The following is a 26,007-nucleotide window of genomic DNA, read 5'->3' as shown; positions in this document are numbered from 1 at the left end:
TGGTAGTGGCCCTTAAAAAGTATTCCCAGTGTAATATCCCGATCAACTGCGCAGCAAACAGAGAAACAGAGAAGCTACATCTGTGCTGATTTGGATATCGCCACTGCATCTCTCCCTTTGTGTCAAGCACAGCATGAACAAAGTAAGTGGAGGGCAGTGTTGAGCACTGCTTCCCCCTTTAGGGCAGCACAGGTTACTGCAACATCTGCAAAGATGAACGATAACTGGTATGAGAGAGAGATGCAAGTTACACAGCAAATCCATTTCAGATTAGACAAGAATGACCTTAACAAAATGCAGCATTATATAAAGTGACTGGTTGTAATTAAACACTGTCACAAAGTGCACATAGTATAACCTAACTTTTCCTCCTGTCACTGTTTTCTGGGGCGATTGCATTTTTGATTGACATGTCTCTGTTTATCAGGTCTATCTGTCTTTCGTCTACCCTAATGACTTCACGCGCCTCACCCACATGGAGCGAGAAAACAAGTGTTTCTACAGAGAGTCCCCTATCTACTTGGAGAAGTAAGGGCATTATTACTTTTATCTCTTAGGGAGGTATGGGAACATTTGTCTTTGTCTTGTATATATGAGCGCGTACACTGATTATGCAGAATAAGTGTTCAAGTGTCTGTGAATCTGATGGCAGTGATTCATGTGACCCCTCACTAAGAGATTAAGTGTATTATGCTGCAAGGCACATCGAAACTTCAACCTTCTGTTAATGCATGTGGCCGTGTGTGTGTGTGTGCCTGTGCTGCCTCTTGTTTTGTCTGCCAGGTTTGGTTTCTACAAATATATGAAGATGGATGAGGAAGAAGATGACAGGCCGTTCTTCTTCCCGAACCCAGATGGTAACTAATAATGAGCAAACACATGCACCCACCTGCACACGTACAGACTCTCATTCAACTTTAAGTCTCTTTCGTGTCCCCAGATTTCCTAGAGGAGGAGGAGGTGGTAGATACAGAGGATGAGGCAGAGATTGTTGGCACACAGTCACCCAAGAAGCCCTCTTATCCAAGCCAGACCAGCCATACTTCAAATCCCTCCTATCAGCAATCAAAGTCTGAGCCCACACCAGCTGGCCGAGACAAGGAGAAAGAGAAGGAGGATCCTAATGATGAAGAAGATGAGGGCCCAGTCAACAGTATCATACAGCACAGAGAAAGGAGGCGTTTTCCTCGCAGAGACAGACAGATGGATAGGGATTTGGACAGAGACTGGGGGAGAGATCATACAAGGGAGAATATGAGAAAAGACACGGGGAAGAGACTTGAAAACATCGAAGCAAGGGTTCTTCAGCCTGATATCGAAAGCGTGGTTAGGGGTCGCTCTCTGTCCTGGGTCCACACTGATTCTGCAGAACTAGACCCTGCCAGGAAAGGCGGAGGAACAGGTGGCGGAGAAGACAGGGGAGTTGACACACGGACTAAACTCAGCAAGTCTTCTCTTCTCTTTCCCCAAAAGTCGTCCCTCTCTGCCCTTGCTAGCCGAGCCAGGCAGATCCTCAGCAACTCTGCACATGGCAACAACCTCCACGATAGGCTTCCCGGGAGCAAAAAAGAGAAGAGGGAGGAGAACAAGATCTACATCACCAGGCCCAAGCCTGCAAGGGAGAGAGAGAAGGAGAGGGAGCAGCGGCGAGAGAGGAGGGACGAGAGGGCATCTCGCCACCCTAGAGAGGTTTTCCCAGGAGTCTTTTTGTATCAGACTGGAAAGACCACCAGGCTGGTAAACCTGGGTGCCAGGAGACGTGGTGGGGGAGGCGTAACAGGAAGTAGGAGTCTGATTAGTGCGCCTCAGCTCTGGCCTAACCCCCCTATAAAAGAAGGTAAGGCTTCTCCTCACAATGGAAGCACCAACACACACAATGAAAGTGTGGTAAAGTCTTCTAACAAGGCAACAGGGGCAAGACAGCCAGAGAAAAGCAAAAGCAAAGGAGAGCACCGGGATTTAAAGACTACTATCATGGCTGACCCACCCAGTAAAGAACACCACCTAATCGAACCGTCCTCTCACCGCGGTCCCCCTCATCCCTCTGTTACCCCACCAAGATTAAACTTTACAGACAACACAATCCAAGGTCAATCACGGGTTACTTCTTACCTGCGAACCTCAGAGATTACAGAGTCCCAGCAGCAGCCAGACCCCAACCCTCCAGATATCGACCAAGAAACAAACCACTCTAATCCTGATCCCGACCCCGAGCCAGAGCCAGAGGAGGGTGAAATGTCAGATTACAGCTACGAGGAGGTGGAGGCTCGGCCAGGTTGGGCAGAGGAGAGCATTAACTGGCAGAGGACTTTCTCAGTCAATCCGATGGACTTTGAGCTTCTGCGCTCTGACTGGAATGACTTGCGCTGTAATGTGTCTGGGAACCTGCAGCTAGCAGAGAGCGAGGTGGTGGACGTGCTGGCACAGTACATGGAGAAACTCAATGAGCGCAATGGGGGGTAAGCATGGCAAAATGAAATAAAACAGACAAGGTCTATGTTTCCCTGCATCCTTGTTAGTTTAGGTGTGGTACTTATGCTAATCGTTATATAAAGCAAAAGGTAATTTTGCTGCAACATATTGCTCATGTCCTGGTGCTTTGAAGTCTTGCTCTCAGTCTTCAGTACGCTGATTACAATTTTCTTCAGTAGTTCTTGCAAAGCTCGATGTTATTTGTGTGAAGTAGCTTCTCTGTTGTTATTTTCATCATCCGTGCTAAATTCAATGTGCCACAGATAATGAGAATCAGCTTTTTTGAAGTGGTTTGTAAACACAAACAATAATTAATCCACTTGTGCCAATGATGTAAAATGTTGTATTCTATATGTGCAACCTAACCTCTCTGTGTATTTTCAATATTTTCTGTCTGTCTGCCCTAGGATCTACACCCTGTTGCGAATTATCAACGTTGAAAAGCGGCGTGACTCGGCAAGAGGGAACCGGTACCTCGTGGAGCTGGAGCTTATGGAGAGAGGACGTAGCGTGGTACGCCTTTCAGAATACATTTACCTGCTGCTACACCGCAGCAAGCAGGGGGAGGAAAGTTTAGAGAACACAGACTCTGCCCCTGCCTCAGCACCGGCTTCAGCCCTCTCCACTGCCACTCCCAGCCTCACCACCCCACCGCCGCCTCCTCCTCCCACCAAGTCGTCTGGCCGAGCAGCAGCAACACCCTGGAGCACTGCATATGCTAAGCCCCTGCTATGCCAGCCAGTCATGCTCCAATGGAGGAAAGATGTCATGGTACACTTTGTGGTCCCAGGTGAGTCAAAAGTTAATCCAAGGCAGATTCAGCATCCTTCAGATGAATAATTTATTTGCCTATACTTTCTTTGTTTTCTCAACTTGCTGTCCTTTTGCCTTTGGTGTTACTGTTCTTCAGTAAAAAACCAGGCTCGCTGGGTGCAGCAGTTCATCTCTGACATGGAAAATCTTCACCGGCAGACAAAAGATGACAATTTCAGCATCATCATTGTGGATTTTGAGAGCGAAGATATGGACGTGGAGCAGGCACTTCGAGAGAGCAGTGTGCCAAGGTGTGTGCATGCGACACAAGGAGCTGTGTGCTGTGACTTTTAATATTTTGAAGGCTGCCGCGCTTTATATATATTTGTGTTTTGGCAGATATGAGTATCTTAGGAGAGAAGGCAACTTTGAGCGCTCGGCAGGACTGCAGATGGGAGTGGACACTATTGAGGTCAGTGAAACAAGCACACATAGAGAAGACGACAATATGTGAGCTGGCAGGCAAAAGCCACTCACTGAAGGTCAGACGCTTGCACAGACCACATGACCTTTACTGGCTGATGGACAGGCAGAAAGAACACTCATGCATAATGAATGCATCACAGCGAGGTTGGTCTGTCATGGACTGTGGATCTCACCCTTATCTCCAAGCCTCCTACTGCCTTCCTTGGCTCTCTCGCACAGAGTCCAGCTGTGGCTGACAGGGAATTCCTTAGACAGATAGCCGCATATCCTCTGTCATATGTATGCCATAGCTGTCACATCCACTCCCTCTCACAGGTTATTTGTGTGCATGTGCCCTTACACCATTCTGTGGCTGTCTCTGTCTCGCACACATGCATACCCACCCATGGGAGAATGGAGCAGCTGGAAGTCTGGACAGACGTTGATCCGTCAGTTGACTGTCAGTGCTGTCATGGTGGGATGACACGACTGTCACTCATATCTAAATGACCTATGGGCTGTTGACGTGACGACAACCCACTCATGCCGAGCACAGACCTAAAGAGAGCTTCTGCTCTCGTTAATCCTAAAAGCCCATGTAAAAAGCGGTAAAGCGCATGTGAACATCCACTTGTCTTGCACCAGCTTACACACACAAAAATCAGACACTTCTTTTGCCCAGTTGAAGGAAGGATTTTGATATCATTTGGATGTAGCAAACATACTTGAGCATTTCTTTGCATTTTCTCTCACAGGACAGCCACAGCATCGTATTCCTGTGTGACCTGCACATCCATTTCCCTCTCAACATCTTGGAAAGCATCAGGAAGCACTGCGTGGAGGGACGCCTTGCTTTTGCTCCCATTGTCATGAGACTCAGCTGTGGTAGTTCACCACAGGAGCCTGATGGTAACACACAAAAAATACACGTGTTACATATTAACAAAGGCTTAGTTTGACGGGGCACTGAAACTCATTCCCCAGTTACGGTGATATATGTGATTTTTATTTTATATGTGTAGTAAATACACTTTTTGAAGTACAATCATGTGTGGGCATCAGATTTTCCTGTTGCTGCACCATCAAACTGTATGACTCAGTGCTTTTCTTTTGTCTCTAAGGTTACTGGGAGGTAAACGGCTTTGGTCTGTTTGGAATTTATAAATCAGATTTTGATAAAATTGGAGGGATGAACACAGAAGAGTTCAAAGACCGCTGGGGTGGAGAGGATTGGGAACTGTTGGACAGGTAGCTCTGCAACATAAACACTCTCAAAACATGTATGACACAGAGTGAACAAACTAGTGGACATCTAATTTAACCTCAAAAGCTACGTAAAAGCAGTGCATGTTGTAAAAAATGTCCCTGTGTTTTGTAAAAGTTTATATTATTAGTGAAAGTGCAGCTCAGGAAGGGAAGATCACAAGAAGCTTTAAAAAGCTGAACATTTATGTTTATAGTGATCAGGAAATTATCTTTTAAATTGTAATTTTTCAATGTTAGTCCTTTAATCTGCGTTGTGGCAGAGGAAATTATAGCTGTAGCAATTTCAAAACTTGAGCTAAAGAAACCGAAGATTATTATGTATTCATGCGGTATCAGAATAACACAATTTTCTGACTTGGAAAAAAAAAGACCTTACCTGACTTAAAAGAAGTCATTTAAAGCAAGGACACAGCTATCAACGTGTTGTTTAAACGCTCAAGGTAATAAAATACAGCGTACCTTCATTCTAATGTTCATGTTGTTCATGTCCAAATTCTCATTTAGAAGTACACGAACACATGAAAATCAGGGTTATCAGCTTATATGCAGGGTTATCTTTTAGTGTAGAAGTGTATTTGCAATATGATCTGAGACAAAAAATGAAACTTCTCTCTGTCTCTCTCGTTCGTTAGGGTCCTGCAGAACGGTTTGGAAGTAGAAAGACTACGCTTGAGGAACTTCTTTCACTACTACCACTCCAAGAGAGGCATGTGGAATGCCCAAAACAAAAAAACTCCCAAGGGATAGCGCAGCCTGTTGGTCAGAGGATCCTAAACCTACCTGCAGACCCACTGTGTGTGTGAGAGAGAGACCTGTCGGAGCTCGCTCACTGCCTGAATTCTGCCTTTTCGAAACAGGCTCCTTTCAGGGACTCCTCGGACCCTGTTGTGTATTTGTCTGTACGAGGAAACTGATTCCAAATTTGAAATTTGGAGGCGTGCTTTTTACGCAGACGGACCTGAGTCATCACTTTGCCTCACTGACTGAACTACTGTACAGAGAGAAGAGTTATTTTTATTCTCCTTTTCTCTGTCCTTTTTGGTGCAATGTTTTCAGACAGACTGGAAAGCAGAGAGCGTGTGTGTTTGTATGTGTGGGTATGTATATATAGGTGTGTGGGTGTGTTGCCATGACGGAAAGCACCCTTTTTTTTTTTCTAACACGGAGATGTGGAGACAACCTAAGATCTTTTTGCTAACATGCTCTCACGCGGGAGCCTAATAGAATGTGTGTCAACGTGTTCATCAGGCGATTCAGACGCAGGGTTGTAGCTCAAGTAGAGGAACACTTTGTTTGATAAAGCAGTACATCAACTTCTACCTGTTAAATATCATTGACTAGAATGACTGAGGTGCTGAACTCCTCTTTGTATCTGATATTATAAACCACAGAAAGTTTTCCGTTCAGAAAAAGCCCTTTCTCAAACAGATACATCCCTTTCTGCCCCTCTTTCTCCTTCTGTATCACCTTTATTTTATTCCTTTCTTTATCCTTTTCCTTGTCATGCTAACTTGTGTGTTTGTATCTGTTTGTAATATTATTTTATAATGTCAATTTTAAAATAGAGCATTTATAATAATGCAAGCTATTGGTTATGACTTGATTTGTTTTAAGTGATGAGGGGGTTTTTCTTATTTTTTTAACAAGGGACTTTTATTTATCTGGACTAAGCATGTGCTTACATTTGGCATGCTATTCCTGTTCAATAACACTGAATTTGTGAGCATTTCAGATCTACTGACAGATTTTTTTGTTTGCAAACTTCATTTCTCGTATTAAAATCCCACCGAGACGGGGAATGCTTGGCTGTCGAAAATACAGATACTCTTCTGTTTGAGCTTGTTTTAAGCACTAACAGAAGGGAGACCAGTTCATGTGTGGGACACGGTGGTGCAAGGCATGGCTGTTTCACAAATGTGTGCCTTTATCAGGGTTTGGCTGCAGGCAGTTTTTAAGCTACTTTAATGACTGACGAGGGCCGAGACAAACAGAAATACAACGGTATTTATCAGCAGGCTGTAAAGTCAGTGTAAATTCAGATATACTGTAAAAAGAGGAAAATAATGTTCTCTTTAAAGGATCATAGAAGTGTCACTGTTTATTGTATTATCTCAAAAGAAAGGACATGTTTGATTGAGGTTTTAGTGATACGAAGTGTTCACTGGTGAGATAGAAGGAGAATCGTTAAGAATGACTACTGAGTGGGAACAGAGGGTGTGATAAAGAGTCACTGGCAGCTGCAGTCCAGTAGGACCCCACCTGCTCCCATTATTTTGGCTGGAGGCCGGGCTCCTAATGCCTTCTGTTTATGCAACATGGCACTTATATTGAGGAAGAGTGGCTGGAGGGCTCTTGGCTGGACATGTATATGGATGAACACTAACGATCTGTTATTGACTATATGATTGTCAAAATGCCCTCTAGACCTTTTTTGCCTCTACAGAAAAAAAGGTCTACACTGTACATCATTTTGCATTCACATGGGACTATTTAAAATAAAGGAAACACATTAATATAAGAATATATATATATAGATATATATATATATATGAAACATTTACAAAATGAAAAATAAGTATACATTCCGAGGTAATTTCTGTGAAATTGTTTTGTAGAGAAAAGGTTTTAAGAATGTATTGTACTTTTATTTTCATTTGTTGTTTGTTTGTTTGTTTGTTTTTTGTTTTTGCAAATAAACTTTTATCCTTACATCTGGATAATATTTTAGTTTTTTTGTTGTGCGTTTATTTATGTTTTTGGAACCCTGGTCTCAATACAGAAAAAGTGACACAAAAGTCAAATAAAAATGTTATTTGTTTTTCTGACCACACGGTGGTGCTCGTCCCACACGGGCCGTGAAGTGGTAAAATGGAGACATGGAAATAACATTGCTCAACATATTTTGAGCAGAGGTAGGGTGATTCATTGCCAGAGAAATAAAGCTTACTACAGCTGACTGTTCCAGTTTTCAATTATTTCACGATTTTTTTTTTTTAAATGAACATCTATTTGTCAATATAAAGGATAAATAACATTTTCCCATTGCTATATTTTCTGTAAACTATAGTGTTCGAAGGATTTGCAAATTATAGCTTTTTGTTATTATTTATATGCTACACATTTGTTTTTGGGAAATCTACATGAACAAAACAGCCAGAGTATTACACATGAATTTGTCTGGGAAACACTACTTTCAATACGCTACGATGACGTCAGTCAGGTGATGAAGCTTCCTCCGAAAAATGGTTTCTAATACGTCCAGAGAACTCATTGTGCATTGATCACATATCACACTGTGATCACATATGAGTGATATGTGAGAAGTGAAACATCATGACGCTAACATTAAAAAACTTCCCAGCAGAACTGACATTTAATCATTGACACGGTTGTGGCTTTCCTCTCTAGACCATGAGGTAAGCGCTGTCCACACCACAGCTAAACAAGGTCTGGATGAGGCAAGCGCTGACCCCTTGTGATCTCCTCTCCCGTGTCCCGTATGTCTTCTGCTCTGACTAACAGCAAGGAATTGGGGAGTTTACATGTACTTTACTTTTTTCATTTTCTATGACTGACTAATACAGACAGCATGATACGAGTGCATGTACATATCAGGACTGGGTTTTTCCACTTCAAGCACACAGACGATATGTCATGTAACATGTGGGTCTGTATATACAAGATAACATTTATTGCAGCCACTGTTGCGGTCCAGCAGGTACGTAGAGTGAGTCTTGTGCTTTAAACCCCTTATGTGTAATCGAAACACACCCTGCCTATGTGAGCGCAGACTAATGAGAAGCAGGTAGTAACAGGCCTATTTTTTATTAGATCTGCTGAACTGGTGCTGAATGAGCAGAATGTACAGTGCACTACTAGTTAACCACTACAAAATCTCTCATTATTCGAGCTGTTGCAGTATTTCTGCCTTCCTTCCTCTTCTAAATAAGCTTAAAATGCAGTTTTCGGTGAAAACCCTAAACCTTGTACAGTCAAAAGTAAACTTTACTCCACTTCATATGGTATAAGTCTTACACCATTACTAGGCGCTCAGAGTATCTGTTTCACTTACAGTGCAGTTGACTAATATGCAGTGAACAAGCCATGTACTTCTGAGTGAACGTGAGGAACTAACTAGGGACTGGATGATGTGCCATGTATCTGTTACAATAAATAGTATTTAATAATTTAATTATATTTAATAGTATTTTTGAGCTCTCGATTTGACAAAATAATATATTTATAAAATAATGTTCTCACAAAATATCTGAAACATTGTGTGATATTTGGATAATGGGCAAATGCAGTAGTAGGTCACACACGTCAGTTTTACGGTATCCCTCTTTCAGGGGAAATTAAGTTTACTTTTGTTTTCCAACTAAGGAGAGCTTTTAAGTGTGCTCTGATTGGCTGACGTGAGAGTCGGGCGTCTTCTGATTGGTGTTTGAGCTGCTTCCGCGTTGTCATTCAGCAGCAGTCCCTCCTCACGCACATCTGCAGCCGAGTCTCTCCGGTACACTGTACGTGACGACGAGCTGTGAGAGGAGAGCAGAGATATATATTCGAACTTTTCCACAATTATCTGCGCAAAAAACAAAGACTTTCTGTCTGTTGAGCGGCTACATGGAGCTATTTTATAAGTAAACTCGACTCTGGCTGTATTGAAATCGCGGAAGGACTGTTTTCATCTCTTAAAAGACAGGTTACCGGAGGAAAGTTTAAATCCCGGTGAGATCAGGGGGAAGGTGAGCCGGGTGCGACTCGAATCATCCTGGCTGTCCTTTTTGTAAATGAAATAGAGAGAGTTTTGATTCAGTCTGCTCTTTCTAACAACCAGGACTTTGTCTGCTGAAGGAGTTGTAGTATTTCGCCGTCCCACGCTGAACTCCACAGTATGTCTGACAAGTGTTGCGCTGTGTAACCAGTTCGTCCAGCTCGCCGAGGAGTTTCGTCAGCTGCTTCTCTGACTTTGCAGGTAAGCCGCTGAGGAGGTTCGCCTCTCTTCCAGAAGGTCTCTGTGAAGGCCGTTGGACGACAATGGCTGGCTTGAGCAATGCCCACATGAAAACCCTGGAGGACCTAACTCTGGACTCGGGCTACGGGGCGGGGGACTCTTGCAAATCCCTCAGCCTGTCCTCCTCAAAGTCAAACTCCCAGGCATTCATGACGGCCCCTCACCGGGGGAACTGGTGGTACTACTCCGGCTCCATGAATAGCAGAAACAACAGCTGGGACACTGTCAACACTGTCCTTCCAGAAGACCCAGAGGACATCTTCTCCAAGTGTCCACGCTTACCTGAACTGGAAGAGTTTCCATGGACTGAGGAGGAGGTGGCCAAAATACTGCGTAAAGTGGCCGAGAGTGGGAGCATGAAATGGGGGACTACACCTGTGTTCTCACCGGAGGCTGTGAGGCGGCTGTCCACCCTTCTCCGCAGGGCTCTGATCCGCATTTCCAGAGAGGCTCAGCGTCTCAGCGTCATGCACTGCCGCTGCACACGCTTCGAAGTGCAGAGTGCCATGAAGTTGGTGCTCAGCTGGGCCCTCGCCGACTACTGCGTCTCTGCTACAGTTAAGGCCATCTCCTTGTACAGCATGAGTGCCGGTGAACTATTGAGGAAAGGCAAGTCCGCTCGCTGCGGCCTCTCCTTCTCTGTGGGACGCTTCTTCCGCTGGATGGTGGACACCCGCATCTCCGTGCGCATCCACGAGTATGCGGCCATATGCCTAACTGCATGCATGGAAGCTTTGGTGGAGGAGATAGGTGCCCGGGTGCTGATGGCCGAGAGGGGTCATTCAGGGCCTGATTTGGGGTCAGGGTGTACCACGGTGAGTGCAGAGGCCATGGAGGGGGTGGTCAACAATGACGCGGAGCTGTGGGGAGTCCTGCAACACTATGAGCACCTCATCTGCGGGAAGAACGCTAATGGTAAATATAAATGATGTATATAAAAGTGCATTTAAGTTGACACAGTGCATAGCATAGAGTGAGGACCTTCAGTGAATGTTTTGTTGCATACTATTTTTTTGTATCACATATTGGTCTTCCTGAGTGTTGATCACAACTTTCCACTCCCTCCGAGTCCTGCTGGTGCTGATTACAACAGCAGCTTTTAGTGTGTGAGAATTTGATGTATTTGTTGCCAATTTGACTTGTCAGAGTAAGAAAATTGCCTCTAATGTGGGCAAAGAAGGCATTTTCTGTTCAACCAAAGTCACAAAACAACAAATTGCTGAGAAAAAAGACTCAACCAGCGAGATTGAGTCCTCACATGTCACTCTGGTGTTCTACTGTTGTGGTTTGGAGTGCAGAGAGCCTTCAGAGTCTAGGCAGGAGGCTTGTCTGTTGACATAGCTCTCTGTATGCGCTGACTTCACCTCTCAGCCTCTCGCTGTGTTGGCCACACTCCTTTAAAATCCTCCCTTTCTTCCATTTCCTCATCCTGTGCTCCTGGTAGACAGATTTCTTTCACCCACCACCATCCCTGCATACTGTATCTTACATCTCTCCCTCCTCTCTCCTCCAGCTACAGCTGTGCATCCTGCTCCCTGCCTATTTGTTTCCTCCACCCTCACATCCCTTCTGAATCAAGTCTCTTTTTCCACCTTCTCTGTTGATCCCTAGTACACTCACAGTGCTCTTTCCATGACTGTTTTGGCAGCCCAGTGTTGAGTTGATGCATGAGCTTGTGTTGGGACAGTGTAACCAGCCTTTGTTTGTGGCCCACTACCAGCTCCCTGGAGCAGAGCTATTTTACTGCAGCACAATGGCCTTTTGTTGTGTGATCGTGCAGCTTAGTCAAACACAGAGGGAGTCAAAGCAAATGCTGAGGATGCATACACGCACCAAGGAACAATATACACAACTCAGAGAGAGAGAGAAAGAAAAAATAACTATAGATAGTCAATATTAAATACAATTATGAGGCACACTTGCACAATTATGTGCAAGTGTGCCGTGCATGTGGAGAAGACGCTAATGTAACACGGCCAACTTTTGATCTGAGATCAATGTGCTCATAATAGATAGTACTTTCCCACATGCATGCACTCACGTATTAACTGCTACCTTCCATTTCAAAGTCTGTACAGCTTCCAGTGGCTTCATCATTATATCTGCTCCATTTAAGCCTGCAAGTGCTATAAACAGAACATTGCTGTACATTAGACAGGCCTGTTGTTTGGTTTTACATTTGAATTGTGGTGCTATTTCATAAAAAAGTTAAAAAGCAGCTTTTGTCACATTACTTCACCAGATGTCTTTAGCTTAGGTTTGGCCTATTTTGGTGAGTTTAGTCACTGGTCTTGAGAAAGACCATCGTGTGATGTGTGTGTGTGCATATAATAACAACAGACTATTATTCTGACCACCATAGCTTTTTATAGGGCTAAATCTGGGATATGGAAGCCACATACCCCTCTACCATCTTTCCACCTGACACCCTACACCCTAAACGGCAACCCTACTGCTGAGCAACATCCCCTCTTTTGCCTACCACCTGAACAAAAAACAAATATCCATTTCCTTCTTACAAACCAGTATGGGAGGGTAGATTATTGATCATGCAGAATGCATGGCACATTCTATTAAAACTCCTCCCTCTCACTTGATCTCACTTCATCTTTCTGCCTCTTTCTCAGAGGCTGACCCACATCTGGAACTCTTTAAGTTAGAAATGACTTGTACGGCTCCAATAACAAAACTGAAAACTCCCTCCCTCCCTCCTTTCCTCTTACCCTCTCATGCTTAGTCTAACTTTTGGCTCTCTCTCTCTCCCTCTTTCTCCCTTTTTTTGCCATTTCGTTCACATCCACATCCACTTCATCTTTATCTGTTTATTTCTTCTGGTCTACAGGGAGTGCATTAGAAAAACCCAGTTGTGATGTGCCAGGATCTTATTCATTACACTTGCAGACTCACCCGAGCACATTGACATGCACACAGACCCTGAAACCAATTTAGTCTTCTTTGCTTGCATATAAATGGATCTACAGCACTGGTTGAACGCTATACACAATGTGACTATACAGAAGAATCCATTTGTCATTTATTTCTCCTCACAAGGAAATGGCGTGAGCGAGCACTTCCTGGTATAATTTGTATTGACAGTACAGTGGAGCATGTTAAAGTGCAGAGTAGTAGCTTTACTAATGGACAGTAGAAGTGGCTATGAAATCATTGATCGTTATGTCTAGCACACAGATGTGTGTTAAGCTTTGGTCTGGCTAATAGGACAATTTCCAAGTGAGCACCATTCAAGTGTTTGGAGGACTTTTTTCCCGCTTTTCTCGGACTTTATAGTTGTTTTCTCAAGGGGCTTGTAACAGCAGTCCAGTAGTTAGATTTGCAAACAGTTGACTAGAGGGTCATTTATTTTGGGGCATGACTTTAAATTCAATCACCAGCCCCATTCACACTTTGCACTGGGCAGTAGTTTGATATTTGGGTTGCTGTTCTAAAACTTGAATGTGAATACTTGTATAGTCTGAAGCAGGGGCTCAGTGAAAGAGAGCGTTCATGCTCAAAATATTATACATGGATAGATAAACTTAGTCCAGTACTAACAACATTTTTTTCTTCTCTCTTCTTTCTTTAAATCTATGAAGATAGTAAAAAGACTGCTAGTATTGGGTTTGGGGTGTACTGTCAGAGCATATGATTTGCTACTCAGTGTTTCCCTAAATATGTATTTAGCCCATAAAGAGGCGTGGGAACAGTGGGCAGAGAGATGCAGGGAGAGGAGCCCAGTGCTGTGGTCACACAGATGGAGAAACCAGCACTCTGAAAATACATTCCCCTGTTGCACAAATCTGGTGAGGATCAAACTGAGTTTTGGGAGAAAAAAACCTTAAAATGTTAATAATATTAAGGGCTCGCGAGAGTGTTGAGTATGTTGGAGACGAGCATTAACAACAAACTCGTTTTCCTAAATATCCACACGGATTAATTTAGGTGACCCGTTTGAAAACTGCCGGCAGACATTTGTTTGAAGGGCCAACAAAACTAAGTGTTAAAGCTTTAGTAGATGGGGTTAATGCTTCACTAAACTCTCGTGCTTTTGTGTTAAAGCTTTATTTGTGACTGCATGTACCAGGCTGCATTCACACTAATGGTCAATGTCACTGATTGCAGTGGTTGCTTGTGTTGTCCCAGCTGTAAAAACAGTAACCCTTTAGAGTGCTGTGTTTCACTGTACTTAAATGTGGTTTCTTATACTTGGCTTTGCGGATACTGACCCTTGTTGGCAAACCATGAGTGATGCTTTCACAGATATGACGGCACGAATGGTTTGTCTGACTAGTAAAAAGCCAATAGCACCGAACCAGGAAACTATCACTGACTTCTTATCCTCTCATGCAGGTGATTGTGTCTGTTAAATTAATGAAAATAAAGTCAAACAATAATCTTGGAGTTCATATTGTGAACCACCTCAGGTATAACTCCTGTCTCTTTTAATAAAACTGTATTAACATTATTTTGCCTTCTGGCAATGTACCTCCTATCATATTACAGCAGCATGAGTCACGTTTTTTCTTAACACTGTTTACAGTAAATCACTGAAGGGAGTGGAACCAAAGAGATGGGCATGGCAGATATTCATGGGAAAGAGGTCAAGTGACATACAAATAGTGATTGCAAAGTTGAAAGCAGTTGTCCCTTTGTGTCTAGATTCAGAGTTCTAATCTCAATATTGGAAATCGGTATTCTGTCAGCAAACTGGGGAAGTTATATGTTTATAAAACGTCTTTGACCTGTTTACACTGAAAAATGTGCAATGGGAGAGTCACATTCCTCTGTCCATAGGGCTGGGATTACAGCTCGGGAAGCTAATGAGGGAAGCAGGATGACAGGCTGGCAAATGGTTGCAATCTTTAACCAGGCATCTTGGAGCATTGCCTGAATGTCAGCAATATCTAAGAGGAATAACAGTGCATTGCATCATCTCAGTGTAAGGGCTGACACGAGCTTTATTTATACTCCTGCCCGCGTCTCTGCAGTGTTTGCGTGAGACCATTTATACTTTGGTGTTTAAGTGTAAACGCTTCATCACTGAATGGTAAACAGTTAAAACAGTGTGACTCATTTGCCTAACCCGAGAGTGTGACACTGTAGGCAGAGCTCAGCTTAGAAATCATGTTCACATGGATGTTACATTGACACAAAGCACCACCTAACTTCATATCTTTAGAGATCATTGACAACACAATGGTATTCCCTGATACTAGTGGTCTATTTCAGCAGAAGAATGCACTTTACCACTTTTTTGTTTGTTTGTTTTGTGTTCAGTGTAGATTTGCATGTCATCAGAAAGCCAGTGTTGATGTACATCTATGATTGGATGTGAGCCAGAAGGTCACCAATTTCTGAAACCTTTAAGGAGGTTAAACTACAGTAGCCTTTCTGTGCTTATGTTTCTTTTGCTTTTTTTTGTCAGATCTGCCCAATCAAGTGGCTATAAAGGACCTAACCTAATAACACAACCAATTCATTCTAGCTGAAGTACAAGAGAAAAAAATATCTCTATACACAGATGCACACAAACTCTTTATTCATATTTCATTCAATCCTTTATTTGGTTGTTTCTGGGCCAGTGCAGATCAGTTCCGCCTTGCCTTTAAACATTCATTCCATTCACAGATAGAGTAAACTCTGAATAACTCCCTAAGTCTGTGTCAAACCACAAACCCCTACTAAAATAATCAGCTTTCCTGCTTCTTACTTTGAAAAAAATCAGTGCCAGGCATCATGGTTGTAATTGCTAATAGGCATTAGCTGGAATGCACCCTTTCGGCAGCTTGTATCCCCCAGCAAAACTAAAGCCAGCCATTGTAGTCAATATAGAACCATTTTGTGGGTGATTGGGTTGTAATGTTTTAATTACACACAAATAGATCAGATGGGAGGACTGCATGGAGAAGGATCGGGAAGTGTGCCGTTTAAGAGGAAACACATTTTTGTGAGCAGGGATTGGATTTAATTACTCTGTGCTGCGTTCTCTGGTGAAATCTGTTGGAGTCGACTTGATATAGCCAGGTAGATTCAAGCCAAATGTCTGCAGCTGAGGAAGAGTTAGAGTCTGTGTGGAGGATTGCTCCAGTGTGTACATGCAGCCTGGGAGCCAAAGTAAAGGCTGTGATCACTCCAGCCAGTGCTGAATGAGGGCACAGCTTCTTTTGGATGTTCTTCAGCCGAGCTTGGAAAGTAGTTTTTTCTTCTTCTTTCCTTTAAAGTCTAAACTGTTGTTTTTGTAAACAAGCTGAAAGAGGGAGCTTTTTGTGACTCTGTCAGTGACCTCTTTGTCCACCAGAGTCAGAGAAGCAGTGTGTGGAGACTGCAGATCTCAGATATATTGCACTGGAAAAGCAAACACAGTCGCTGGTAGCCTCACCGTTGTGCACACAGATTTATCCCCTCGAGATAGTCACACTTGAGTTCATACTGATATTCATTTACATATGCACATACACTACTGTACACATGAGTATTTGCAAATTTACACAAGTAGAGTATTTCACCTTAGTCCTTCGGGATCCAAATACACTATTTATTGTAGTTTGTTGTCTTTGTATTACTATTCCCATAAGTGTAGTTAAAAGTACAAAAAAGACGAACAAAATTGCACAAGTACGCTAGCTTAATAGTTGCCATTGCATGGCTAGAACAAGCTGTTATACACTACATACCAGCTTCTTCCTCACTGGGACAAACCAAGGCCCAACTCGCAGTACATCACTCGCAGGTTGAGCATTGGTTCATAGTTTGCATTAACGATGGGAGTAGTTTCTCTAACTCCCTGAACAATGAGCCAATTTTCCAGAGGGAGAAGTTGGATAGAGAGAATAGGATGGAAGCAATGGAAAATAAAAAGCAAGCACAATGCAAGAACAGCATTTATGACAAGCTTTTTGGTAAGTGTGTCAGGCTCAGTGAGCACAGTGCCCATTTTGACAGGTTAAAGGAGTTGTGTGCATACATGCCAGAAGTAGGTCATTGCAGCCTTTGAAATTTCTTGCGCTTGTCTCTGCTTTGATGTCGTGCACTCTCATCCATTTCTGCCTCTAGTCCGATTCTGATGGTATCTGTGCTTTTAAGAGGGACTGCAGTGTGCATACTGGGACTGTGTGCAGTCCTGAGTTAGCCTTATCTGTCAACATGGTTGATTAAGGGCTGACAGAGTGACAGCTAACAAAGGCATTAAAACACAGTGATGAGTGGAGACTGTCTACTTCTGTTTCACCGAATTCAAGAAGATGGAGTTATCTGAATGCCCAAAGAGGAGTTTTGCTTTTTAAAATTTTCTCAAAATGCCCGTGACCAGTGACAGAAATGGATGCAGAGTATGGCTGTTGGTTATCATTGCCATCGTAAGTAAGGGTACTACTTGTTTAGTCTTCCCTTCCCTGAACTGTCTAATCTTTCTTCACCAGACACTGGAATGTGTTTGTTTGCATGTCGAGCCTGCAGCTTCATCAACAACAACACGTATATAAACTCTGAGGCTCAGCAGATTTTGCCCACATCACAGGATATATCAACCCTTTCCCAAGTTGTGCTGATTTGCAGACTTCTTTGGCTTCATCTGAAAGGTTTCACTTGGTACGGCCTATCAAATCTGGTTATTTATTTATTTATTTTACCTCTGTAACAGCATATCAGGTAGTCATATTCCAGTCTTTTCTGGCACATGTTATTTTTCTCTATCCAATCCTACTGCTGTATATCTTCTCTCTTTCTTTTTTTTTTTTTGCATCTGAAACCTTCTAACCAGCAGTGGCATCTTCTAAAAACATCACCTGTTGGGGCATGGTCATCCACATGGATATGTGGTGATTAAAAGAGCCACCGCAGCACACAGCATATTTAGACCAAAAACCATGTACAGTTAGGTTTCCTGGAATTCCCTTGTGGTTAGTGCAGGGAAGGAGCCATATGGAGTACACATGTGGGCACAGGAAAGCAGACTCTGTCAAGACAGGACACCCTCTGCTCCAGACTTAAGCCTCTTTCTGTCGATAAGATCTGTACAGCACATCCACCACATGTGTACTCCTTCCTGAACTGAAATAAACAGATCAAATCTCATAGGTAACCAAAAGAGGATGTCTACTATTAGGAAAAGCCAACAATGAAATGCATTTGATGAAATAAAAGTATGACTTTAAGAATATCTGACATACACTTTGATTTAAGAGGTATGTTTTTGGACATGAAAGGTTAGATTAACGCTGAGGACAGAGTTTGTGGGGACATCATCAGATTATCCTAGTTCCCAAGTTCCAGACTTTAAAGACTCCTAGTTATACATAATCACCATGCATTTCCTTTGAAAATGTTAGCCATTATACATAGGTCATAGGTTTTGTTTCTGTTGTGTTTATAGGGCTTAAATGCTATTGCTGTTGCACTAAGAAAATTCTGACCTAACACTCTGTTTGTGTTACTATGTGTCTGCACTGGATTTGTCCCTTGGGCACGATCCCGCTTATTTGGGCTACATCTGTATTTAACTGTGTGCATATGTGGGCCCATGTCCATGGAAATGTGTGTTTGACTGGATGTGTTCTGCGAATTGATGGCCTCTGTGTTTTTAGCCACATCTGCTCTCTGTTTCTGTGTTGTGTTGGCCATCTGTGTGTCACTGCTGGGTCACAGACAGTGCTGGACACCAGCACTATTTCCTCTCCAGGACTGATATAATCTGAGCTGTGGAGGGGAAAGCGTGTTATGTGGTAGGAATTTTATACCAGTGAAAGGATGCTTTGTTGAACGTGTTCAGAGAAATGTAACCTTTAAAAAAAAATCTAATAGTTAAGGGCTTAAGAAAAAGGGTGGACAGTGATCCAGTTTTATTTATTTTTTTATTGGTTATTTTTTTCATTTGTTTATTGGCATTGATTAATTCTGCAGTCTAGCTTGCATTCTCTCTGAATGTGAATTGGTCTATTAGTATCTTCAGTGATTTGAAGTGAGTTTGTATTGCTTTTGTCTATGCATGGAGAGGCTGTAGAGGAAGTGAGTCAGACAGGAGTTAAACAGAGCACGAGTTAAACTAAAATACTCAATATTTTCCCCTCTTTTAGACTTCTAGGAGCAAATTACAGCCTCAGAAAACAGCCTCAATGCCAACACATTCATCAGCTCATCAAACCTAATTTGGTTTAACTCTCCATGAGCCCAATGGGATTTTTAAACGTGTTAGGATTAGACATTTCTTCCACCAGCGTGGCCTGTAAATACAAGTGACTAATTATAGCCCATTCTTATTTCCACATGCTTTGCATTAGATATTAGACCACGCACCGCATATAGCCTTGTGGCGCTTCTGTTAATAAGTCTTATAAAGGAATTCTCAAAAGCTCATTGACAAATAAGTTAAAATCTAAAACCTACCCAGTTAACAGAGGTGAAAAATAAGGTTGTGGAGCTGGTCAACATGACTTTCCATTAGACAAATGCCCGAGCAATTACATACTTGTCTATAGCCTGGCAGGAAATGCCTCCACCACAGAAGGAGCCTTTCAGTACTCCAGTCAGGTGCTAAGAAAGGGTGTGTCTGTCTGCATGATGGAGATGCAGGGGGCGTATGTGTTGCGAGTTTAAGGCTTGCAGTGGGGAGGGAGTCAGCCTGAGGGTTAGCAAGTCATAAATATTGCAACGCCAACACCCAGCCAGTTAGCCGAGCCCCAGCCAAAAAGAACAGCTTTTACTCTTTCAGGTGGTGCCATGCAAACATTTCAACATAACTGCCTTAATTTGTTTTGCTGAAAGGCTTTGTTTTGACATGAGGTCTGCAGGCAGGCTCCACAGTCCAGGCAGTCTGATGTCAGGGGAACGAGGGAGAATGTACATACGACAGCAGCCTGAGAGGAAAGCCCAAATGTGGAGACTGAGGAAGGAGAAGTCTTGGTGCTTCTCTGACTCTGATAACATTGTGGCTCTATCTTGCTGTCTGAATATACAAAGATAACTCAAACAGAACATGCTTGCACACTAAGACAAAAAAATCAAAAACACCAGAGATATAAGCACAGTCTGATAAGTAGCAAATGGGCAGACACAGATAGAAAGGAACCTACACTATCAGCATGGAGCAGGTTTATTTGTTTTCTGAATGGAGTTGTGATAGCAAGTACTTCTTAACCTCATTGGGATCTCTATGTGATATCTGTTGCTTTTCAGGAAAGGAAAGTGGAAAAGAAAACACACATTCTTTACATCCATCATATCTGAATGGACAGCTATAATCTCCAGCGCCATGCTGGGAAAGAACAACTTGATTTAAGCTTCTGCTTGCCCTGACCCCTGGAAGCTTCCCAAAGGCTCCATCTTTCTCTCCTTCCATGCCCCCCCCCCCGATAAGAATGAAGAGAGGGCTCTTTATTCTTATCAGTCACACTTGCTACTCTGCGTTACTGCGAGAGTCTTCATCATCTAATTACAAGGAAACCAGTGACATAGTGTTTTGTATGTGTGAGACAGTGATTGAATGATAGATTTGTATTGAGCTTTGATTTTGGTACAATTTGCCAGCAGACAGGAAGAGAGAAGGGTTATGAATGTGTGTTTTAAAATAATTTAACATGTCCATACTGAGGAATAAATTATGGACTTACTCAAAAGTAGTGAATTGCACAGTGAGAAAAGCAGGCCTGAGGGACAAGCACAGAGGGGAAAAAACACAGCTGAACCTGCCTAGTGGTTCTTGGCTCTTGTGGACTGCTGCTCTGTAACCCATAATTACCCTCTGGCCAACTTGTGTTAGTAGCTACAGAGTAGTGAGGTCAGCAGTTAGCTGACAGGTCAAGTGCTATTCATGCCCTGGCTCATACACTGCATGCAACTTTCCATTTAACACTCTCTGGCTTTTTTTCTGTGGTTGTCTTTGTTATGTATGAGTTCATTTGCATTTCTGCAAGATGGTTTGTGTGTCACCACAGTGTAAAACCAAAATCAAGGAATCACTCCTCCTCGTCTTCTACCTTCCAAACCCTTTTCCTCCCTGTTTTGCCTTCTTTTTCTTTCTTTTCTCATCTCTAGTTCTGTCTTGCCAATTACCCCTGGCCAAAGGTCAGCCAGAGACTTCCCATGCAAATCTGTATCGCACACTCCTGCAGACTCCTGCTACCCAGAGAGGATGACTAGGGAAAGCATAATTATGTTCACATGAAAACGCACCCAAGAGGTCTTATTTTAAATATATTTAGCGATCTCTGGGTATCATATTGTATAAATCTTGACTGCTAGGTTAACCCTGGCTTTCAGCAGTGGACCAGAAAAATCTTTCTTTTTTTTATATATACAAATATATATCACTGTCTTTATGTAGAATTCCTTCTGTGCACTAGATCTCATCATTATTATCTTATGTTCTGTTTTCTTCATGTTTCTTTCAAGTGGTTGAAGGTAAAAATGTTTCTTGTTATCACTCTCCTGTTTCTGAACACCCTTCTGAGATTGCATGGGGGCTGAAATTGGAGCCTGGGAATTGTTCAAGGGTAAGGAAACACTGTGTGTGTGTGTGTGTGTGTGTTAAACCTATGAGGTTAGGTATTCCAAGACCCAACTCTGAACACTTGGCAAGCAGTTGAATGAAATATCCCATGAACCTTTCCTTCTGTCTGTCTAGCCATATGTGGTTCTGGGGTTTCCCGTGTGGGCAAAGCAAGCATTATTGTTTGTCTTGGAATGGGACAGGAAGTGCAAGAACTAAAAGTTAGAGAGAGTTTTAAAAACTGTTGAATTATGGGGCAGAAAATAGAGATTTTGCCCAGTGAAAGCCTGTCAAGAAAGAATTGCAGGGGATGGTGAATAAAGATGGCGAGACCCGTGCATATGCTCAGCTGTCATCATCACACACAGTTAGACTATAGCAGCATATAGAACAGGAGAATGAAAATAGGTTGTTCATTTGTATTGGATCTGTGTATGTGTGCACGCAATAACAGTCCTCTCCCCAAATTTGTTACACATAAACATTCCTCTACAAGACTCACACACCCACGCACACCACCCTGTTTAAAGCGTCTCTGGCTGTTGGGCAGTTATTTTTCTTTGGGAAGGGTAGAGGGGTGTGTGTGTTTTATTGTGTGTGGTCAGGATGTGGCTAGCACCTCTCAATAGTCATGATTTACTAACAATACCCATGGTGGTTTGAGCCCAACACTCAGCACATATTACAGGTCTGAGTGGGTTTACTGTACAGCAATTTGGAAACTTTTCTCCACTCGCTATACCCTCTTATTTTGTTAAGATTGCGAATATGTTTCAAGCAGTGTCAGTCACAATGATTTATCATTTATTTCCTGCCAGGTTATATTAATTTCTGTAAGGGATACAGTTGGTAATATAAAATTCACATGTGTGCCAGGGTGTGAGTTTTTGCGTGTTTGTGTTAGGAAGGGCTAACAGACTGTCAGTTATTATTTAGCCATTGTGGCTTTGGGTAGCAGTGTGGGAAAGTCAGCTGAAGTAAAGTGACCAGTTCTTCTGCTATGCTCAGGAAGAAATGTGTACACACACACACACACACACACACACACACACACACACACACACACACACACACACACACACACACACACACACACACACACGCACTAGTTGCCAAAGCTATTAATCTCTTTAAAGGCAAATTGGCTTCATCCATTGCATGGTTTGTACTTCTTACAATCCTCTGTTTGTTAAAGTTTTCTGGTTTTGCAGTTGTAAGAAGCAGAGATTGAGAAAGGCAACAGTCTCTTGTGATATCTTGTCTGGGATGCTTGCCTTTTTCCCCCATCTGCTGCTTAGAGCATGGGGCTTCAGTGGGTGGTCCACAGAGACCCATGGAAGAGACTCATCTTGACCTACGTCTTGACTGCACACAGTCACACACACATTCATACTCACAGAGCTACAATAGCGGAAAGACCCAATAAAACGTACCTCAGGGGTAAATCTCACGTTAAGTTGCTAAAATGAACTCCTAGTAACATTTAAAGGAGACGGAATGAGCGAAGCTTGTCTATAGCACTTGCAGAAGCAACAGCTGGGAACGCAGTAACAAACATAACCCCTGTATACACACATGCTCACCTCCCACAACTTTATTTGTGTAGCTCCCATGATTGCTGCTGTGGAATGTGTGAGCAGGTGCCCCCTATAGAGAAGAAGCAACACAAACTCATAGACTTCTGAAATATTTGTGCTGGACACACATCACTGTTTAGTTACTCTGTGCTACAAAATAATGATGACTTAACATAATTGCTGCAGTATTTGTATTTCTTAATAGAGTCATTTTCTTATTTAACCAGAAATATTAACACTGACTGCTTTTTGTGATATTTGGCCGGCTTGCAGTTAGTCAGAAGTACAGAAATAAGAAATAAATGGGTACACCAGACAGAGATTTATGCTTTTTCATGTCTTGTTATATCTTGAGGTGCACAAAAATAAACTGAGTGGCCAAAACCAGATTCACACAGCCTGGTGCTTTAATTTTCTTTCTTTGTTCGTTATTTCTATTTCTTTCTATTCATTCTTTCTTTTTCTCACACTCATGACACAAAATGGGAACTCAAGTCCAGAAATGCAGAGAAGCACAGTCATCATTTCTACAGGAAGCGGAGAATCGCTGGAGCGAACACTATATCTGTATTTTCAGTTTTAGTACAGAAGGGCATTGTGGTTTCACATATATGCAGATTACCACAAAGTTAGTAAGTTCTTTTCTCAGTTTCTCATTTTGAGCTTATTTAAGGAAAACAGAGTAGATAACACAAGAACTCCCAAACTCCGTGCCCACCACCACTATGCCATCGGCATGTTTGTAAGTAGAGTAAAGACACAATGACGCTTTGTTTAGCTTTTAGGTGTCTCCTGTATCGCTGACCACCATGTGGACACTTGCTACCTCATGAACACAAAAGAGGGTGGATATGTGTCTTTGTGTGTCCAGTTGGGGCTTTATGTATGTGAAGAGTTTGGGGTCAAGAGATTACATAACTGAATACAGGAATGGTCTTTTAGTCGGCTTTGTTTGGAGGTGCGGACACTCCCTCTATGTTCCGTGTGTGTGAAGGGGTGTATAAGGGGTGTGCTGGGGTCATAGGTGAGCTGTAAACCTCAGTGGGTGTCAGATGGGTCATAGAGCATTTTGAATAAAGTGACTGGTCCGGTTAAAGCTATTTTATTACGTCTTGCTAAAGAGGTCGACATCTTGACACACCCTGCCGGTCTCTAACGCGCCCAGGTCGCACAGACGGAGGATATTTAGTGCTCTGATCCGCTTATTGCTGTCATCTGTGAGACTGACGCATGACCCCATCATTTGTGCTCTTTATGACATGTCAGTGATTGGCGCATACAATTAGTTCGTTCTGTTTTTATATGTGTGTGGCCAGACTGGAGCAAGCACATTTGTCACAATGTCATCATTTGTGCCTGAGGTTAGGGTGGCTCATTGATTTATTTGCAATATTGCAGATGTTCCATCACTGACATTGATTTCCTGACTAATTGCATGAGGTGCTCTGTCCGCTTTCAAAGTACAACGTTACAATTGTGCATCCCCTCCCAGTATTGAACTATCTCCTGTCTTTTTGTACTGAGGACAGTTGTTGTTGTCATCAGTGGCCTGTAAAGGCAGACAGATGTAAATGGACCCAGCCCTGCTAATTACGCCACACAAAGAACCGCTGGCCTTTTTGAGCAAAGCTCAGCTTTGTTCACTCACTGCTGCTGAGAAATGCTGATGAGTTGTAATGTCCATGAAATGATGCACATTCATCCTCTGTATTTATCTCACCAATGGCAGGCTATAATGGGATGTCTGTGGGTTGTCCTTTCTTAATGCAGGTTTAATTGGAATGTGTAGTAGTAAGAGGGTTAATGCAGCACTACTCTACAAATGCTTTATTGTCTTCAAGAGACATCATAGCCTTCCACATTCATTGCGCTGACTGAAAGTGTCTTTGCTCGAGTTACTTTACTTTGTTTGGGTGCTACACATTACACAGACTATGTTGTTGTAATCACAGAATATTTTATGATGCAGTTGTATACAACTAGAATATACGAGCAGTATGCAAAACGTGGAGCTCTTCTTGATAATGCTGAATGACAAAAGGTTTGTTTCTACTGTTTCACTTATTTAGCATCTTGATTTTTTGTTCACTGTTTAATACTTTTGGATGTTGTGTTGCTTAAAACAGGATCTGATTGATTGCTGCCCTCTGTATCAGTTTGTTTCAGTGAGGGGGAAACAGATTTAGCTTAGAAGTGACAAAGATAAGGAAGCAAAGCAGTGATTGAAAGAGTGAGAGGACCTACAGTACTTATCGTAATCTACCCACCACCCCACCAGCCTTGTTTCCAGCCCCCAGTTTGACTCACTGCATCATGATTTTTCTCTCTGCCTAGGCAAACCCGGAATGTTAATCAGCAGAAAACTGCTTTAGATTTACAAGGGGGAATTTGGATCCAATTCTTTGAAAACATCAGACTCCAAAGCCTAACTATCAAAACCACTACTTGGATTATGAGAACCATGCTGCAGTAGAAAAAAGTTTATATCTGAACACAGACATTCAGAGGGATACGTTGTGTGAATTTATCTCCTCAAGCTTTTGAAAGTGTGACTGTCTGTGGACGCCACTCTTGAAATTGTGTTAAATATTGCCCAGACTAATTTGTGAATGCTAAATTTAGTTTGTTTAAAGAAAAAATAAATTAGGGAGCTGAGAGAAATTAGAAGCTCAGTCTAATAAATGGTGAGTCACAAAATGTTTTTTAAAGGCGTTAGACATAGAGAGGGATTGAAGTGATAATTAAACAGTTCCATGTCCATCGAACCGCCTCATGCTGTTGAGGGTTATTTCTGTCGTCATCTTCATGTTTATTTTGGGGGTAGTGTGATAATTTAATGGTGGCAGAAGTACTGCGTTTATGTGAATCAACTTCAAACTAAGATAAGATAACCTTTATTAGTCCCACACGTGGGAAATTTGTTTTGTCACAGCAGGAGTGGACAGTGCAAAAGTTATGAGGCAAAAATTAGAATACAATAA

At 42.5% G+C, this 26,007-nt stretch overlaps 2 protein-coding genes across 2 annotated transcripts in view; both read left to right on the top strand.

The window, feature by feature from the left end:
* Positions 1–7,912, top strand: part of b4galnt4a (beta-1,4-N-acetyl-galactosaminyl transferase 4a) — a 65,320-nt gene extending 57,408 nt beyond the window's left edge. Inside the window, exons 10-18 of the mRNA XM_014340267.2 lie at positions 428–528; positions 784–857; positions 941–2,459; positions 2,880–3,262; positions 3,383–3,536; positions 3,625–3,697; positions 4,446–4,599; positions 4,812–4,938; positions 5,589–7,912. Of these exons, the coding sequence (XP_014195753.2) occupies positions 428–528; positions 784–857; positions 941–2,459; positions 2,880–3,262; positions 3,383–3,536; positions 3,625–3,697; positions 4,446–4,599; positions 4,812–4,938; positions 5,589–5,703 (2,700 nt within the window). The 3' untranslated portion in view covers positions 5,704–7,912. The remainder of the gene's footprint in view (positions 1–427; positions 529–783; positions 858–940; positions 2,460–2,879; positions 3,263–3,382; positions 3,537–3,624; positions 3,698–4,445; positions 4,600–4,811; positions 4,939–5,588) is intronic.
* A 1,518-nt stretch (positions 7,913–9,430) lies between these two features.
* The window catches only part of abtb2b (ankyrin repeat and BTB (POZ) domain containing 2b), a 43,566-nt gene continuing 26,989 nt past the window's right edge, over positions 9,431–26,007 (top strand). The window contains exon 1 of the mRNA XM_014340263.2: positions 9,431–10,885. Within this exon, the coding sequence (XP_014195749.1) occupies positions 9,994–10,885 (892 nt within the window). The 5' untranslated portion in view covers positions 9,431–9,993. The remainder of the gene's footprint in view (positions 10,886–26,007) is intronic.

The sequence above is a fragment of the Haplochromis burtoni genome, unplaced genomic scaffold (genome assembly GCF_018398535.1).
Source record: "Haplochromis burtoni strain Fernald_Lab_line unplaced genomic scaffold, NCSU_Asbu1 Contig_259, whole genome shotgun sequence".
Classification (NCBI taxonomy): Eukaryota; Metazoa; Chordata; class Actinopteri; order Cichliformes; family Cichlidae; genus Haplochromis; species Haplochromis burtoni.
Note: the sequence above shows the minus strand (reverse complement) of the source record. Positions and strands in the feature narration are given on the sequence as shown.